Source organism: Mustela nigripes, chromosome 1, assembly GCF_022355385.1.
Source record: "Mustela nigripes isolate SB6536 chromosome 1, MUSNIG.SB6536, whole genome shotgun sequence".
Lineage (NCBI taxonomy): Eukaryota > Metazoa > Chordata > Mammalia > Carnivora > Mustelidae > Mustela > Mustela nigripes.
The window spans coordinates 247,612,505-247,632,729 of record NC_081557.1 but is presented as its reverse complement, the minus strand read 5'-3'; the positions used below and the strand labels follow the sequence as shown (position 1 = coordinate 247,632,729).

General features: G+C 40.0%; 1 protein-coding gene across 1 annotated transcript in view; it reads right to left on the bottom strand.

Moving 5' to 3' along the window:
• SPMAP2L (sperm microtubule associated protein 2 like) overlaps positions 1-20,225 on the bottom strand; it is a 50,082-nt gene that overhangs the window by 12,417 nt on the left and 17,440 nt on the right. The window contains exons 3-5 of the mRNA XM_059396391.1: positions 14,330-14,395; positions 7,393-7,521; positions 3,414-3,551 (exon numbers count right to left, since the gene is read on the bottom strand). Coding sequence (XP_059252374.1) covers positions 3,414-3,551; positions 7,393-7,521; positions 14,330-14,395 — 333 coding nt within the window. The remainder of the gene's footprint in view (positions 1-3,413; positions 3,552-7,392; positions 7,522-14,329; positions 14,396-20,225) is intronic.

Genomic DNA, 20,225 nt, shown 5'->3' with positions numbered 1-20,225 from the left:
CAATGCGGGGCTCGATCCCAGGACCCTGAGATCATGACCTGAGCCGAAGGCAGCAGCTTAATCCACTGAGCCACCCAGGCGCCCCCTATTGTGACAGTCTTGTGTTGAAATTTGTCAAATGATTTTTCTGACTCTATTGAAGTGATCACATGGTTTTGCTTTTCTTATTCTATTAGTTTGATGTATTATGTTGATTGTAGTCTGTTGATTCCAACATATTCTTGTATTCCTGGGATAAATTCAACTTGTTTATGAGGCTTTGTTAATTTTATTTCAGTCTTTTCTCTTTCTGTTCCTCAGATAGCCTCAATTAACCTATCCTACAGTTTGCTCATTCCTTCTTCCAACTATTCAAGCCTGCTGTTGAGCTCCTCTAGTGAATCAGTTAAAATATATGACACAAAGTCCAAGTTCATATAATACATTTAATGGAGAGCCCTGTGTGTCTTCATTAAATGCTTGCTTTTTTTCCCCTTCACATAGTTCTAACAAGCTTAGTTATCTGTTTCTAATGCACAGAATTGGGGGGGAAAAGAGGCTAGTTAAAATTATGGAAGCAGCTAAGTGTCCATTAGCATATGAATGGTTAAAGAAGATGTGGTATATATACACAATGGAATATTATTCAGGCATAAAAAAAGAATGAAATCTTGCCACTTGCAACAACATGGATAGATCTAGAGAGTATAATGCTAAGTGAAATAAATCAGTCACAGAAAGACAAATACCATATGACTTCTTCCATGTGTAGAATTTAAGAAACAAAGCAAATGATAAAGTAGAAAAAAGAGAGAGAGAGAGAAATAAAAAACCCAGACTCTTAACTCTTAATAGAGAACACACTGTGATTAACAGAGCAGAGATGGGTGAGCAGAGGAGTGAAAAAGGTGAAGGGGATTAAAAGTACACTTATCTTGGTAAACACTAGTGATATATTGAAGTGCTGAATCACTATATTGTATACCTGAAACTTACATTACACTGTATGCTAACTACACTGGAATTAAAGTTTTCATAAAGAGGCTAAAGCCCATTCCCCTGACCGCCCCCCCAAAAAAGGACAGGAAAACCATAAGCAAATATCTAATCTAAAAGCATAGAAGTCCCCCTGGGGATAAAAATATATGTTTATAAAAAATAAAAAATTTAAAAAAAATAAAATAAAAGCATAGAAGTCAGGATATTTAGTCTAAAGAAAAACTGTGCTTCATACTTGAACAGCTCCTGGGAGGTTTTCCATATTGAAATGTAAGAGTTTATGTTCATAATAAAGATTCAAGCCAATGAACGAATTCAAGCAAAGAAATCTCGTTAGGAAAGTAGGGAAACAACTTAGAAATACAGAAAGCTCTAGCATTCAAGAGGGTTTCACTTGTATGAAACAACAAACTCCGGTCTCTCAAAAAGTGGTGACATATTACTACTGGTTATTTATCCCAAAGATACAAATTGTGATCCAAAGGGGCACCAGGACCCCAATGTTTACAGCAGCACTTGTCCACAAAAGCCAAACTATGGAAGGAGCCCAGATGTCCATCGACAGATGAGTGGATAAAGAAGATGTGGTCTATGCATACAGTGGAATATTACTCAGCCATCAAAAAACTGATACCTTGCCATTTGCGCTGACACGGATGGAACTGAGGGTGTTATGCTAAGCAAAGTAAGTCAATCAGAGAAAGACAATTATCATATGATCTCACTCATATGTGGAATTTAAGAAATAGAGCAGAGGAACATAGGGGAAGGGAGGGAAAAATAAAACAAGATGAAATCAGAGAGGGAGACAAACCATAAAAGACTCTTAACTACAGCAAGCAATTGAGTGCTGCTGGAGGGGAGGTGGGGGGGGATGGGGTAACTGGGTGATGGATATTAAGGAGGGCATGTGATGTAATAAGCACTGGATATTATGTAACATTGATGAATCACTGACCTCTACCTCCAAAACCAATAATACATTATATGTTAATTAACTGAACTTATATTTTAAAAATAAATTAATTTTAAAAAGTTGTGACATTAACAAAGAATTTCTCTGGATTATATATACAGATATATAAGTGTATAAGTAAATATAGATCTATAACTATCAAATTATATGTATATTTTAACAAAATTAGCAGATTTTGTTGAATGAACTAATAAGCAAACAAAGAAATTTTGTTTGAGGAATTGGGGCTCTTTTGCTGGAGTCTATGATGGAAAAAGACCCAAGTTGTCCAGCTCGATCTTTCTATGAATGCAGGAATGTTTTCTAAAATCCATGTAAACTCATCATTCCAGCCTGTGCTTGAGTGAGCATTTTCAGGGGTTGGGGTGAAGGTGGCAGTTGACTTCTCCAGATAAACCTTTCCATTACTGGAGAGCTGGTCAGAAAGATCTTCCTACACCTAGCTGACACCTGCTGCTCTGTAACTTCCTTGTTCTAGATCTAATTCTAGCATCAACACGAAGTAATTTTATTTTTCCTCCTTCCCTTGTTCAGACACTGACCCTTTCAATATCTGCACACAGCTACCACTGCTTTCCTTGGTCTGTTCTCTAAGCTAAACATGTCATTTCTCTTAACTATATTTCATGCAACATAGTTTCCAGAGGCCTCAGTATTTCACTCAGCTTCTGAATACTCTCAGATTTATTATCAGTTTCTTAAGGTAGTTTATCAGTTTCTTAAGGTAGAACATCCATAAGTGAACACACACACTTAATGCATCTTAACTAAAGTACTAGACAGTAGTGCTGTTCCATTAATGCAACTTAACATTTTTCCAACAACCATATCACAATCTTAGCTCCCATGTGGAAGTACTACCTAAGCTGTCTTTTAAAGACAAGGAGAAATTCAGCATTCAAAGCAAAAGGAAAAACATCTGAAAAGTCATAGAAACATAAGAGGAACATCAAGTTCTACAAATTGCAAAAATTTATGTTTCATTTGCCTCTTTCCTTTGAATTGGCTGACAATGCTAAGTTCAGAGTGAATTTGAGTTTCACCACAATTTGAGTCAAATGTGATTACTGGTGGGGCGCCTTGTGGCTCATTCAGTCAAGTGTCTTGACTTCTGATTTCAGCTCAGGTCTGAGGGTCGTGAGACCAAGCCCCAAGTCAGGCTCCATTCTGGGCAGGGAGTCTTCCTGAGGTTTTCTCCCTCTCTCTCTGCCTCTGTCCCAACCTGCTCATGCGTGCTGTCTCTCTCTCTCTCTCTAAACAAACAAAACCCGCAAATATAATTACTGGTGAGGATTCTCTGATTACTGACAAGTGCAGCATACAGTTGAGTTTTTACCCTGATCCTCCGAACCACAAGTTGACTTCTAGTTTATGAAACTACATACGCTAAAATAAGAAAGATATTGTGAGGTTTAATGAAATTTAATTAGAATTTATGGAGATTATCAAGGTACTCTACCTATTTATTAGATATTCTTTCCTGAATCTGTTGGGCTGTGCCAGCTTCTGGATCCTTTTGGAGGGTTGGCTCAACAGGGCAGAAGAAGGGATCTCCCAAATTCCAGACTCTCTACCGCAGCTGTAGTAATATTGAGCCCTGGAAGTTACAGAAGAGAAAAGAACTGAGTGAAACAAGTATGAATTCCAGTAACAGTAATTTCTAATGCTGACCACCAACTCCAGGCCTAGGAGGAGGTATGACATTTTACCCCTTTATTGCTGAGCCATTTTCCACATGGAGAGAAATCAGAAATGGTTGCAGCCCTCAAGCTCCAGCTGGCTTCTAATATCCTATTCCAAAGTGGATTAATTTTCTTTAATAAACTGTGTTCTTTTAAATGACCAAAAAGGGGGTCTGGGTGGCTCAGTCAGTTAAGTGTCTGCCTTTGGCTGGAGTCATGATCCCAGGCTCCTCCGATCAAGTCCTACACTGGGCTACTGCTTAATGGGAGTCTGCCTCTCTTTCTGGGGCACCTGGGTGGCTCAGTGGGTTGGGCCTCTGCCTTTGGCTCAGGTCATGATCTCAGGGTGCTGGGATCAAGCCCTGCATCGGGCTTTCTGTTCGGCAGGGAGCCTGCTTCTCTCTCCCTCTCTCTCTCTCTCTCTCTCTCTCTGCCTGCCTCTCTGCCTACTTGTGATCTCTCTCTGTCAAATAAATAAACAAAATCTTTAAAAGTAAGTAAATAAATAAATAACCAAAACATAACTAATGGAAAGGGAAAATTTGCTCCTTTAAAACCAAATATCTTATTAGTCTCTCAGAGACAATCAATAGAGTTTGCACAGATCTTAAAAGGAAAATTAAAGGCTATATGAACAACTTTATGCCAACTCATTTTAAAGCTTAGGTGAGGGGCGCCTGGGTGGCTCAGTTAGTTGAGCCTCTGCCTTCTGCTCAGGTCATGGTCTCAGGGTCCTGGGATCAAACCCCGCATCGGGTTCTCTGCTCAGCGGGGAGCCTGCTTCTTCCTCTCTCTCTCTGCCTGCCTCTCTGCCTATGATCCAAAATCTTCAAAAAAGAAATTTAAAACGTAGGTGAAATAGATAAAACTCTTTGAGAGACACATACTACCAATGCTCATTCAGAAAGATATAATCTGAAGGGCCCTTGTCTCGAGTTTCCTAAGCAATTCCATGGCCTTGCTGCCACAGCACCAGCTTTGTTTGACCAAGCAGCCTCCAGGCACCTTAAACTGACCTTAGCCCCCATCTCACAAGCACATGCCCTAGATATCAGTCCACCAAGTCATAAGTTAATGTACATTCCTGATATGACTTCACCAACAGCCCCGTGACCAAGTCTCCAACTCCCAATGCCTTTCTTTCTTTATGCATCCTTTAGATATGAGTCCCAAGAAGCTTACCAAAGCCCTGCTCTTTTGTTTGAATTGACCAGTCTGGCCTTGGCCTAGGAAGCCCAAAGCACTCCCGCTGCAGATCCTAACGAGGCAGGGGCCCCGGGTCCTGCATCTCTCTACAATCTGCTTTAACTTCACATGTGACTCCTCGAGGCATGCCACATACTTCTAGGATCTGTGAGGAACAAACTTCTCTATTTTCTCTATTTCAATTTCTGTTATGGTTTGTTCTTGAACTGTGACCCCATACCTCACTTAACAAGCGTTATTTTAACATATTCATAATAGCTGTATATCTATTAAATAAATCAAATTTATAGTTAATGAACTAGAGGGCATTATGCTAAGTGAAATAAGTCAGTCAGAAAGACAAATATCATATCATTTCACCCATATGTGGAATTTAAGAAACAAAACAGATGAACATAGGGGAAGGGAAGGAAAAATAAAATAAGAGGAAGACAGAGAGGGAGGCAAACTGTAAGAGACTCTTAACTCTAGGAAACAAACTGAGGGTTGCTGGAGGGGACGGGGTGGGGGGAACAGTTAACTGAGGGATGGGCATTAAGGAGGGCACGTGATGTGATGAGCATTGGGTGTTATATGTAACTGATGAATCACTAAGTTCTACCTCTGAAACTAACAATACAGTATACGTTAATTAAATTGAAGTGAAAACTTTTTAAAAAATCTTTCCACCAAAAAACTCCAGACCTAGATGACTTCATTGTGGATTCTATGAAATACATAAACAACAAATGCAAATTTTATATACTTTCCAATTGATTCTATGAGAACAGAATTACCAAAAACAAGTAAAGACACTACAAGAAACAAAGACATTACCACAAAGACACTACAAGAAAAATCCAGACTAACAACCTTTGCAGGCACAGATACAAAAATTTTAATCTTATTGGAACACAGGCATGCTAGTTTTCATAACATCTGTGACTGCTTCCTGCTACAATAGTGGAGTTGGGGTAGTTGCAACGGAGACTTTGTGGTCAACTTTACTATCTACCCACTTCCTGAAAAAGTTTGCTGACTTTTGACTAAAGTTGTAATCAAAAAGAGGTGAGAAATGGCTGCCTTGATTATCTTAGAAAACAAACTTCAGATAAATAATGGTATCTACACCTTTTTCTATTACTTTTACCTCCCTCACTACTTGTGCTCATTCCCTCCCCCACCCCACAGTCTTTCTTCAAAGAACCAACCAGCAGAAAGCCTAGTTATTCAACAAACATGCACTAAAAGCCAATTGGCAATGGGTATCGATTATTACCTTTACATCTAATGATTAACTAATGGTAATCAAGCCCATGGCGGTATACAAAATCCACCAGAAGCTGCCTGGATAAATAGTTCATGCACAACAATGTTGTAGATGGTACATATCCCAGCCTAATATTTCCAATTTATTAAAAAATTCAAGGGGCACCTGGGTGCCTGGCTTGAGGAGCCAACTCTCAATTTTGGCTCTGGTCATGATCTCGGGCCATGGGATCAAGCCCCATGTGGGGCTCCATGCTCAGCAGGAGTCTACCAGAGATTCTTTCTTTCCCTCTCTCTTTACACCCCTACCACTTGCTCTCACTCTCTCTTTCTAATAAATAAATAAAATCTCTTTAAAAATATTTTCATGCAGGGGCGCCTGGGTGGCTCAGTGGGTTAAGCTCTGCCTTTGGCTCAGGTCATGATCTCAGGGTCCTGGGATCGAGCCCCGCATCGTGCTATCTGCTCAGCGGGGAGCCTGCTTCCTCCTCCCTCTCTCTCTGCCTGCCTCTCTGCCTACTTGTGATCTCTCTCTGTCGAATAAATTTAAAAAAAAAAATCTAAAAAAATTTTTTTATGCATTAATTTTTTATTCTTAAAGATTTAAAAAATTTATTTATGACAGAGAAAGAGAGCAAGAAAGGGAACACAAGCACAGGGGAGCTGGAGAGGGAAAAGCAGGCTCCCAGCTGAGCAGGGAGCCTGATATGGGGCTCGACCCAGAACACTGGGATCATAACCTGAGCAGAAGGCAGACACTTAGCAACTGAGCCACCCAGGCGCCCCTACATAAATAAAATCTAAAAACAAAAACAAAAAACCCTCAAAATCTTGGTAAGCCAGGGACGCCTGGGTGGCTCAGTTGGTTAAGCAGCTGCCTTCGGCTCAGGTCATGATCCCGGCGTCCTGGGATCGAGTCCCACATCGGGCTCCTTGCTCCACGGGGAGCCTGCTTCTCCCTCTGACTCTGCCTGCCACTCTGTCTGCCTGTGCTCACTCTCGCTCTCTCTCTCTGACTAAATAAATTAAAAAAAAAAAAAAAAAAAAAAAAAAAAATTTAAAAATCTTGGTAAGCCAAAACATTATAAGATACAATACAAGTTAGCAATAGCTAAATATTAGTCTTGCTCTGGAAAAGGTTTACTGTAGCGTCAGATTAGAAAATGTATAGAATCTTTAATCCTCAATAATTTTTTACTACAGATTGGATCATTAACGGCTTTCAGATAAAGGGGCTAGGCTCTGTGTTCCTTTTCTCTAGGGACTCCTGGTAAAGTAACCCGATAACACACAAACACTAACCTGTTAGGTACATATTGGTGGGAGACTTCTTTGGGATGGGCAAGCTCCTCCAGTCTCTTGGTCAGCTGAGTTTTCAAAGCAGTATGGGCGATAGGCCAAATAGGATCTTGATTCCCCCAAAACAGTTTTCTGTTTAAAAGCAGAAAAATCAAATGGTAAGGAATTCACTACTAATGAACATCTTATGATGTTCTCATCTTATGATGGCTTCCACACTGATTTTACTTCACTTCTAGAATTATCTCTATTACAGAATTTAACAATTCCCAGTCATTAGAAACAGGTCAACTATTTATACAGTTAAAATAAAAATAAAAGAAGATTGTTTTACCTACTGTCCTAAAACATGGTGACCAAAAACGAACCTATTTTCTGAAAGAGTTCTGTTTCTTCCATTATATAATTAACACTGTAATTTATAATCAGGTCAACATAAAAGAGGCATTCCATCTACCTAACACTGAGCTCCCGTGTGGGTGAAGCCCTATAGCAGGGGGTCAGAAAATCAAACAGGATCAGGGTAACATTAGTAGCTCCCATTTGTGAAATACTGTGGGCCAGGCAGTGGGCTCCGTACTGACATCAGATCTTAGGCATGTTTCCTGAGGAGAGAAAAGGAGAATCAGTGAGGGATTCACCTGAAAAGGCTTCATGGAGGAAAGTGAAAGGCACAGATTTCCAGAAATGAGGCATATTCCATGTTGGGGTAACTGAGAAATGGGAATCATCAAGTACGGGTCAAGGCATGTTTGGACAGAGGCATGTTGGGAAATAATTAAGTAACATTGTTACAATGGGTAGGGAAGGCAGAAGGTGTCAGAAGAAGGTACCTTGGTAACCTAACTGAATTAGGCATATAACTGAAATTGCCACTTAATTGAGCTTAACTATTTAAAAGGCCCTGTTTTTTCTAACTTTATCTATATTTTTGTATACAATGTTTATTTCTCTACTTTGCAAGCATCAGCCAGTCACCATTAGAAATATTAATGAATGGGGGCGCCTGGGTGGCTCAGTGGGTTAAGGCCTCTGCTTTTGGCTCCGGTCATGGCCCCAGGGTCCTGGGATCAAGCCCCACATTGGGCTCTCTGCTCAGCAGGGAGCCTGCTTCCTCCTCTCTCTCTGCCTGCCTCTCTGCCTGCTTGTGATTTCCCATCTGTCAAATAAATAAATAAAATCCTTAAAAAAATTTTTTTTAATTTAAAAAAAGAAAAAAAGAAATATTAATGAATGAATTAATATTCCCATCCCCTACATTCTGCTGATTTCGTTTCCTATATATGGCTTAAATCTGTCCATTTCTCCTTATCCCTGTTGCTACTTTCCTTGTCCAGATCTCATCATCCCCATCATTGCCAGAGTGATCTTTCTAAACCCCAATCCAATCAAGTCACCCCCTTGTTACCCTTGTTAAAGAGTCTTTAACAAGGACTCCCAACTCCTTACCATGGCTTACAAGGTCCTCCACAATTTTGACAAAGAGCACCTGCTGCTCCAGCCTGTAAGTTCACCCGAAGGGAAGGAGCATGACTTAATCTTTGGAGATTTCCCCCAGGACAGTTTAGGGCTGTACATGACAGGTGTCCTGTCACAGTCTGATGAATGAAAGAATGGTGAAAACTGGGGACTCACCTGCTGGTGATGTAAAACAAAGGAGAGAGGAGACACTGACCACAGGGAGAAGAAGAGGCTACAGCAGAAGTCAGGGCCTCAGGTGGCAAGGGTCAGAGTGGGAGTGACTTTGGGGAAGATAGTAACTCTGTTTCCAAAAGAGAAGACTGGTGGAAAGAGGCAAGAGCACCATGGAATGGGAGAGGAAGATTTCAAAAGAAGACACATCAAATACATCAGAAAGCATCAAATATAACTTAGACATCAAGAATGGAAACGGGGAAAAAAAAAAAAAAAAGACAATGGGACTTGGCGAGAAATAGAAAAAGTGAAAAGCTTCTTAAGGGTAAATACCAAACCTCTGGTGGAGAAAGGCTAAGGCAGTCAGGGATTAGGAAGCAGAGGTGACATATATACAGTTGACCCTTGAATAATGAGGGGTTAGGGGCACTCACCCCATGCAGTTGGAAATCTGCATAGAACTTCTGACTCCCCCTGAACTTAACTACTAATAACCTAATGTTGATCAGAAGCCTTACTCATAACATAAACAGTCAATGAACACGTATTTTGCTGTATTCTTATAATAAAATAACCTAGAGCAAAGAAAATGTTATTAAGAAAATCATAAGGAAGAGAAAATACTTTTAAGTACTGTACTGTATTTATCAAAAAACAAAATCTGGTATAAGTGGACCCATGCAGTTCAAACCTGTGTTGTTCAATGTTCAACCCTGTATATTGGTTTTGTATTCATTGTTTCAAATTCAAAGCAAAAGGTACTTTAGACACAGCAATTATGTCAGTATAAAATATATGGTCCTGATGATGACTTCTAGGGACTGAACCTTTATAAGATCATTATCTGCTTGAAAATTTTGGCCATAGGGCACCTAGGTGGCTCAGTCGGTTAAGTGTCTCATGATCATAGGATAGAGCCCTGTGCTGGGCTCCACAGTCAGTGAGAAGTCTACTTGGGATTCTCTCTATCCCTCTCTCTCTACCCCTCCCTCTCATGCTCTCTTTCTCTCTAAAATAAATTAACAAATCTTAAAAAAAAAAAAAAAAGTGTCACTAAGTACTGATGTTTCCAAAATAGTATCTCCAAGAATTCTCATGTATTCTCCTGAAGTGTTTAATTTGTATTTCCAAATGCTTACTAATGTCTCAAAAGCATCCCATATGACAAAATGTACCTTCCTCCCAAATCTGTCCCCCTCTCATATTTCCTTTTGCAGTTATAGTAACATTTTCCACTTTATTTCTAAAAACAGAAACCTACAAATCATATTTGACTCCCCCTCTCCCTCCAGTCTCTTCAAGTGTCACTAAGTCCTATCTATCTCCATCTTGCCTCTAACTTTTCCTATAACCCTTAAAGCCACTCTCTTAAGACAAAACTTCATTATTTCTCTCCTGCATTATTGTAATAGCCCCAAATCAATCTTCTTGATTCTAATTCTCCATGCTATCAAAGGGACCACGCTTTTCTAAAACAGCCATTGTGATATAATATAGGTAAATGGGCTTTGTGTGCAATGAACATAGATTGAAATCCCAGTTTGGGTACCTGCATTCTAGGTTGCTTAACTTTTTTGAGCTCAATTACCTAATAAAATCAAATTTTTTAATGGTTTCAAATAGGAGTAATTTGGAGAGGAGTGTTCTAAGATTACTGACAGTTCTAGCAATATTCCTTAACACATCTCTTATCAATGTTTATGTGTATGTAGCCATCCACGAAAAAGAGACAATTTAAAGGATATTATATTCTTTGGCCAAAATTAACAAGACAGTAAACAACATGTGTTGGAGAGGATATGGAGAAAGGGGAACCCTCTTACCCTATTGGTGGGAATTCAAGTTGGTGCAGCCCCTTTGGAAAATAGTGTGCAGGTTCCTTAAGAAATTAAAAATAGAGCTTCCCTATGACCCTGCCATTGCACTACTGGGTATTAACCCCAAAGATACAGATGTAGTGAAAAGAAGGGCCATATGTACCCCAATGTTTATAGCAGCAATGGTCACGGTCGCCAAACTGTGGAAAGAACCAAGATGCCCTTCAATGGACGAATGGGTAAAGAAGATGTGGTCCATATACACTATAGAGTATTATGCCTCCATCAGAAAGGATGAATACCAGCTTTTGTGTCAACATGGACGGGACTGGAAGAGATTATGCTAAGTGAAGTAAGTCAAGCAGAGAGAGTCAATTATATGGTTTCGCTTATTTGCGGAGCATAAGGAATAACACAGAGGACATGGGGAGATGGAGAGAAGTGAGTTGGGGAAATTGGAGGGGGAGATGAACCATGAGAGACCGTGGACTCTGAGAAACAAACTGAGGGTTTTGGGGGGTGGCGATTGCATGAGCCTGGTGGTGGGTATTACAGAGGGCATGTATTGCATGGAGCACTGGGTGTGGTGCATAAACAATGAATTCTAGAACATTGAAAAGAAATTTTAAAAAATAAAAATTTGATAAAAAATATTATGTTCTTAATTTTAAAAACAAGCACTTTGAAAATTAAACTTTCAAGTTATAGTAAAGTTTCAGGATTAATATTCAAATTCTATTGACTTCATATACACCAGCAATGAACAATGGGAATTTGAAACTAAAAGCAGAAGACTACTTACATTAGCACCAAAAAAATATAAATACATACATGTAAATCTAACAACATAAGTATAAGATCTCTATAAAGAAAACTACAAAACTCTGATGAGAGAAATCAAAGTAGAACTAAATAAATGGAGAGAGAGTCCATGTTCATGGATACAAAAAGAGTCAATATTGTCAAAATGTGAGTTCTTTCCAACTTGACCTACAGATCCAGTGCAATCCCAATCATTGTGGGATAGTGAATATCCACAAGTCACATCGTGGATATTCTTTCACAAACTGGTTCTAAAATTTGTGTGGAGAGGCAAAGGACCCAGAATAGACAATGCAATATTGAAAAAGAAGAACAAAATCAGAGAACTGCCAGTACCTGACTTCAAAACTTACTATAACCCTACAGTAATTAGACAGCGGTATTGGTGAAAGAATAGACAAAGAGATCAAGGGAAAAATACAGATCTAGAATCTAGAAACATCTTTCACAAAAATTAACTTGAAATGTATCAAAGCTTTTAGTGTACAACCCCAAACTATAAAACTTCTAGAAGGTAATGTAAGAGAAAATCTAGGTGACTTAACTTTAGCAACTCATTTTTAAATATGACCAAAGCATGATCCATGAAAGAGAAAAATGGATAAGTTGAACTTCATTCAAATTAAAAACTTCTGCTCTGCAAAAGACACTGCTAAGAGAATGAAAAGATGAGCCATAGACTAGGAGAAAATACTTGAAAGACACATATCTGGTATCTGACAATCTTACAATACCAATACCACAGATGGGGTAGTTTATAAACAGAAATCTATTTCCCACAATTCTGGGAGTTGGGAAGTCCAAGATCAAAGCGTCAGCAGATTTGGTGCCTGGTGAGGACCTGTTCTCTGGTTCAAAGTCAGGCATCTTATTGCTGTATTCCCACATTGCTGAAGGAGCAAGGGAGTTCTCTGAGGTCTCTTTCATAAGGACATTAATCCCATTCATGGGTGCTCCATCCTTATGATTTAAATCACCTCCCAAAGGCCTTACCTTCTAATACTATCATGTTGGGGATTAGGTTTTCAATTTATGAATTTTAGGGGAACATAAACATTTAGTCTATAGAATCTGATAAAAGATTGGTATTCAAAATAGACATAGAACACTTACATTTCAACATTAAGAAAAACACCCAATTAAAAAGTGCAAAAGAGCTGAATACATATGAAATATGCTCAGCATCAGGTCATCAAAGAATTACAAATTAAAATAATGAGAGAGATACAACTATACACCTTTAGACTGGCCAAAATACAAAACAACAAAGGTTGGTGTGGAAGCGGAACAACAGGAAGTATTTTATTCATTGATGATGGGATTGGTAGATACTTCAGAAGATATTTACAATTTCCTACAAAGCTAAAACATTCTTACCATATGATCCAGAAATTGCATTCCTCGGTGTTTACCCAAATGAGTTGAAAACTTTTATATACATGAAAACCTGCACATCAATGTTGATAGCATCTTTATTCATAATTGCCAAAAACTGGAAGCAAACAATATTTCCTTCAAGAGATGAATGGATAACCAAACTGTGGTACAATGAGATAATGGAATATTCATCACTGCTAAAAAGAAATGAGCTACCAAGCAATGAAATGACACAGAGGAGCCTTAAATATATATTTAAGTTAAGCAAAAGAAGCCAATATGAAAAGGTTATATACTGTATCATTTTAACTACATGACAGCATCGAATAACTGTCAAAACTGTAGATAGAGTAAAAAGAGCAGTGGTTGCCAGGGTTTTAGAGAAGGGAGCACAGAGGGAAAGAGGCGAATAGGTAGAGCACAGGGGATTTTTAGGGCAAGGAAAGTATTTTACATAATACTGTAATGGTGAATACATGGCATGCATTTGTCAAAATCAATTGAACTGTACAACATAAAAAGTGAACCCTAATGTAAACTACAGACTTTAGTGAGTAATGTGTCAATATTTCTTCACCAACTGTAATAAATGTACCACACTAACACAAGATGTTAATAATGGGAAAAACAAGAGGAGTGGTAGTAATACAGAAACTCTCTCTGTACTTCTGGCCAGTTTTTCTCTACACCTAAAACTGCTTTAAAAATAAAGTGTATTATTTTTAAAAAACAATAGGAGATCAGGGGTAAAAAAGGAAAAAATTAAAGCTTTCCTCAAGAGACAAGAAAAGTGGGGATCCTGTGATCAAGGCTCGGAGGTCACCAGGTCCTACTGGCCGGAGAGCCAGAGAAGAGGTTTGCTCTAGGCAGAGGCTTAGGGACGGTATGTTAGAAGCAGCAAAGTTGAATCCAAAGGATGGACTCAAGAATTTCAAAGTGGTTTTCAAACCCGTCTGCTTATTAGAATCATCTGGGGGTTTTTAACACTCCCAAAGCCAAGGCTGGACTCCAGACCAAGTAAATCAGATTTCTGGGGAATGGGCCCAGGTATCAGTGTTTTAATAGGTCCCCAGGTGATTCCACATGCAGACTAATTTGAGAACACCGACTTAGGGGTAGCCTTCCATGTGTTGACTTAACTGAAGGGACAATATTGGTTCAGTGGGTCCAGTTGACGACAGAGTAGATAAACCTGGGATGCAAGGTTAGTGGGCAAGTAAAAACAATACTTACCTATTTAATGTAGGGAACACAGTCCTCCCAAACAAGTCTATGGGATGTTGTCTTACCTATCTGGGGTTCCCCATTGTTTTTTGGGCCTAGAAAGATCTTGGATTCTCTTCCTAGAAAATAAACTAACAAATACCAACTGATTAATTCAGAGAGAATGCTTTAAATATGATTATATCAGATAACTCCCACTCAAACAAATCCCATCTTGTGGAGGGGGGGGGGGGGAACCCAGAGCCCTATTTGATGTGATCTGAAGAGTAATGAAAGTTCAAAGTATTCAAAAATATTGTGGACCCCAAATTCTCACTCCTGAAGTCATGATAAATATGCAATAAAACTAAGAGTTTATTGTCTCCAGAAGACCTCAGATAAAATGCATATTTCATGGGAAGAATTCTCAATTCCCAAACTAAGTTAATTTGTAAATGGCCTGACGGCACTGGATTCTGAGGAGATTGCATAGATAAGTTTCAGACAGAGTATTTGGCTTTGGGAAAGCTATGAAATAGGCAAAATATGCTTTGAGTACCACTCAACCCCCTTTTCTTCCCTACTCTGCTCCTTTGAACCTTCCCTGTTTGTTCCAGGCGGGGGGGGGGGAGAAATATACACACACACACGCACACACACACACCTATATGTGTTCCTCCACATTTCCAAGCCTCCCTTCAGTTGCTTATTTTCTTTATTATCACATAATGTATTATTTGCTTCAGGGGTACAGCTCTGTGAATCATCAGTCTTACACAACTCACAGCACTCACCATAGCAAGTACCTTCCCCAACGTCCACAACAGTTGTTTAATTTTTTATTTTTATTATTTGTTTGTTTGTTTGTTTGTTTTAGAGAAGGGGGAGGGGCAGATGGAAAGGGAGAGAGAGAATCTAAGCAGACTCCATGCGCAGTGTGGAGCCCTCCATGGGGCTTGGGCTCACGACCCTGGGATCATGACCTGAGCTGAAATCAAGAGTCAGAAGCTTAACCAACTGAGCCACCTAGGCACCCCTCCCTTGTTTAGAGCCATGTGCATAGTTACATCCAACTTCAGCAGAAGTGTGGAGTATCAATTCCAGGGCAAGCTAAGAGCTTAGGAGCTAGTGTGCCTCCCCATCTCCCTCTTCCCCTGTTGCAGTGACTCTGGAAGCCATATATTCGAGATGGCATAGCTAATAGAAGAGCCCAGCCATCTGACACTGGACTGCGACATGAGGGAGAAATAAACTTTTACTGCATTAAGTCATTACTGCATTAAGAGCCTAGCATCTTGTTACCGCAGCATTGCTTGCTATTGTGTTTTGTAGAATTGCTGAATTCCCTGTTTGTATTCATGATCTAATAATTTTCCTTCCCTCTTCTTTCTGGCTTCATTACTATCCATGATTTTATCTCCTATATCACCTACTGATACATGAGATACCAGTTTTTCCCATCCAGGTTAGGATTGCATCCAGTCATTTCTGCATCTTAATGAAAGCATTTTTTTATTTCAGCCTGACAAGTTCTTAGGTCTTTTATCTCTGCAGACAGGGTCCGGTGTCTTCTATACTTCTTGCAAACCCAGCTAGTATGCTTAAGCTGCTATCCTAAATTCTTGTGTAGGTATATTGCTTCTATCTGTTTGAGCAAATCTCTGGGGGAGAATTCCTCTGCCTTGTCATTTTGCCAAAATTTGTCTTTTGCATGTTGTGGAAGATGGCATCTGCCCATTCTCTCATCTGCAGGTAGGGGGAACTCATGGCTGCTCAGGAGGCCCTCACAGAAGAGTGAATAATCTCCCCTCCTGTGTCCCAGGTTTCCGTCAGGTCCTTGTCCTCAACCTGTCTGGTCCCGGGCTGCTGGCATGTCCAGCGCCACAGTTCTGTGTTTTATCTCTGGCCTCTGGCAGGGATTCAAAACCCCCAATCTTAAAAGACCCAGAAAGTGCAGACCTGCTCCCCTCCCCCAGAGAATAACCGCGCCATACGGGCACCATTCAGTCCCAGAAAAGCAGTTGCAGGGCCACACAGGTGCGTGAAGCATATGGTGAATGAAACGCAGTGAAGAGTTGTGACCAGGTATCTGCCCTCTGTGCACACCTCTGTGCACGCCTGTTCCCAGATGTGGAACAGCCACTCAGTGGCGCCCAGCGGATATTTTGTCCTTGCAGAGGCAATATGCCCTCTTCCAAATGTACTGTGGGAAGGAGAACATTCTCTCCCAGTGTAACTCAGAGGATCCCCGCACCATGATGCCTTGTGCAAACCCTACAAGCTGCTCTCTCTTCCCCTCTCTGAGAAAAGGGCTCCCTTCCCTCCGCAGCCCTGTGGCTTTTCTCTCCTCCAGTTCATGGCTCCGAACCAAGCAACTGCCACATTCTCTCTCTCTAATTGTGCGGACTGTTTTCTTAATCCTTAGCTCCATTTCCTAGATGTTCAAAATGATATGTTGATCTGGCTGTGTTCAAGGGATGAGGCAAGCTCAGGGTGCCCCTCCTACTCCATCCTCTTACCTCTCCTCCCAAGATTTCATTCTTTTGATAGCTGAGCAATAGTCCATTATTCCACATCTTCTTTATCTACTCATCAGTCAATGCACATTTGGGTTCTCTCCATGACTCGGCATTTGTTAATAATGCTGCAGTAAACAACATCAGGCGGCGTGTATCCCTTTGAATCAGCATTTTTGCATCCTTTGGGTAAATACCAAGTAGGGCAATTGCTGGACCATAGGGTAGCTCTATCTTTAACTTTTTGAGGAACTTCCAAACTGTTCTCCAGAGTGGCTGCACAAGTTTGTATTCCCATCAACAGTGTAGAAGGGATTCCCTTTTCCCTGCATCCTTGCCAACATCTGTTTTCTGTGTTGTTGATTTTAATCATTCTGACAGGTGTGAAGTGATATCTCATTGTAGTTTTTTTTTTAAAGATTTCATTTATTTATTTGACAAAGACAGTCAGAGAGGGAACACAAGCAGGGGATGGGGTTAGTGGGAGAGGGCAAAGGAGGCTCCCCATTGAGCAAGAAGCCCAATGCGGGGCTTGATCCCAAGACCCTGGGATCATGACCTGAGTGGAAGGCAGCTGTTTAACGACTGAGCCACCCAGGAGTCCCTCTCATTGTAGTTTTGATTTATATTTCCCCAATGATGAGTGATGTTAAGCATCCTTTCACGTATCTGTTAGCCATCTGGATGTTTTCATTGGCAAAATGTCGGTTTATGTTTTCTGTCCATTTTTTAACTAGGTTATTTGCTTTCAGAGTGTTGAATTTGATAAGTTCTTTTTTTTTTAAGATTTTTATTTATTTATTTGACAGAGAGAGATCACAAGTAGGCAGAGAGGCAGGCAGAGAGAGAGAGAGAGGAGGAAGCAGGCTCCCTGCTGAGCAGTGCCCTATGCGGGACTCGATCCCAGGACCCCGAGATCATGACCTGAGCTGAAGGCAGTGGCTTAACCCACTGAGCCACCCAGGTGCCCTGATAAGTTCTTTATAAATTTTGGATACGAACCCTTCATCAGATATGTCATTTGCAAGTATATCCTCCCATTCCAAAGGTTGCCTTTTAGTTTTGTTGATTGTTTCCTTTGCTGCGCAGAAGCTTTTTCTCCTTGACGAAGTCACAATAGTTCATTTTGCTTTTGTTTTCCTTGACTCAGAAGACATATTTATTTAGTAAGAAATTGCTAAAGCCAGTGTCAAGGAGGTTACTGCTTGTGTTTTCCTCTAGGATTTTGATGGTTTTCTGTCCCACAGTTAAGCCTTTAATCCATTTTGAATTTATTTCTGTGTATGGTGTTAAGGAAGTGGTCCAGTTTCATTCTTCTGCATGTGGCTGTCCAATTTTCCCAAAACTCTTTAGTGAAGAGACTTTTTTCCACTGGACATTCTTTCCTGTTTTGTTGAAGCTTAGTTGACCATATAATTGTGTTTCTCTATTCTGTTCTCTATTCTGTTCCATTGATCTATGCGTCTGCTTTTGTGCCAGCACCATACTGTCTTGATCATTACAGCTTTGCGATAGAGCTTGAAGTCTGGAATTGTGATGCCTCCACCTTGGTTTTTCTTTATCAAGACTGCGTTGGTGATCTGGAGGCTTTTGTGGTTCCACACAAATTTTAGGATTGTTTGTTCTAGCTCTGTGAAAAATGCTGGTAGTATTTTGATAGGGATTGCATTAAATGTATAGATTGTTTTGGGTAGTATAAACATTTTAACAATATTTGTTCTTCCAATCCTTGAGTATGAATTTTTTTTTCATTTCTTTGAGTCATCTTCAATTTCTTTCATAAGTGTTTCATAGTTTTTGGAGTACAGATCTTTCACCTGTTTGGTTACGTTTATTCCTAGGTATCTTATGGTTTTCAATGCAGTTGTAAATGGGATTGATTCCCTGGTTTCTCTTTCTGTTGTTTCATTATTGGTATATAGAAATGCAACAGATTTCTGTACATTGATTTTATATCGTATGACTTTGCTGAATTCATGTATTAATTCTGGCAATTTTTTGGTGGAGTCTTTTGGGTTTTCTCCACAGAGTATCAAATCATCTGCAAATAGTGAAAGTTTTATTTCTTCCTTGAGAAGGATTTGGATGCCTTCTCTTTTTGTTGTCTGCTCGTTGAGGCTAGGACTTCCAGTACCATGTTAAATAGCAGTGGTGAGAATGGACATCCATCCCTGTCTTGCTCCTGACTATAGAGGAAAAGCTCTGTTTTTCCCCACTGAGGAGATATTAGCTGTGGGCTTTCTGTATATGGCCTTTATGATGTTGAGGTATGTTCCCTCTATCCCTACTCTATTGAGGGTTTTTTATCAAGAATGGGTGCTGCATTTCGTCAAATGCTTTTTCTGCATCTACTGAGAGGATCATATGCTTCTTATTCCTTCTTTTATTAATATGGTGTATCACATTGATTGATTTGTGAATACTGAACCCCATATGGTTTTATATATTCCTGCAGCCCAGAAATAAACCCCACTTGATCGTGGTGAATGATTCTTTTACTGTACTGTTAGATTTCATTTGCTACTGAAGAAAGTAAGTCATCACATTTTTGTTGAGAATTTTTACATCTACGTTCTTCAGGGATATTGGCCCTACTTCTTTTTCAGTGGGGTCTTTGTATTAAAATAAGCACTGGCCATGGTGTCCGGTAGGATTCAGGCCTGACACAGTGTGGGCAGATCCTTATGTGAAAGACATGGTCTCCCTAACTAAATGGTGACTAATGCCTCAAGAAGATCCTTTTAGGGGCACCTGGGTGGCTCAGCAGGTTAAAGCCTTTGCCTTTGGCTCAGGTCATGATTCCAGGGTCCTGGGATCAAGCCCCACATCAGGTTCTCTGCTTACCAGGGAGTCTGCTTCCTCCTCTCTCTCTGCCTGCCTCTCTGTCTACTTGTGATCTCTGTCAAATAAATAAATAAAATCTTTAAAAAAGAAGCTCCTTTTAGAAGAGTGGGAGGAGGCAAGGCAGATTAAATCTTTAAATCAGATTATCTATTTCCATGTTCCTCTGTCTAATTCATTTGTGCTGCTTCAGCCTTTAAGTTATAAAACAACAGGAGGCCAGAATGGTCAGTCTCATCTATAAATGAAAATAACTATGTCCATCTCAAAGGGTTGCTTGCCTAGCAACTTCTAACCATGAAGTATTTAATAAATGTTAGTTACTTTTTCCTTTCCCTCCCACGACATCTAGTATGACATCTTGTCTATAGTCAACGCTCAGCAAATGCTAATTGATTTAAATTAAATTGGTACTTAGTGGCTTAAAATACAAACTTAGGGGCACCTGGGTGGCTCAGTCAGACAGCAAGTCAGTATCTGACTCTTGGTTTCAGCTCAGGTCATGATCTCATGGGTCCCACTCTTCTAAAAGGAGCTTCTTTTTTAAAGATTTTATTTATTTATTTGACAGAGATCACAAGTAGACAGAGAGGCAGGCAGAGAGAGAGGAGGAAGCAGACTCCCT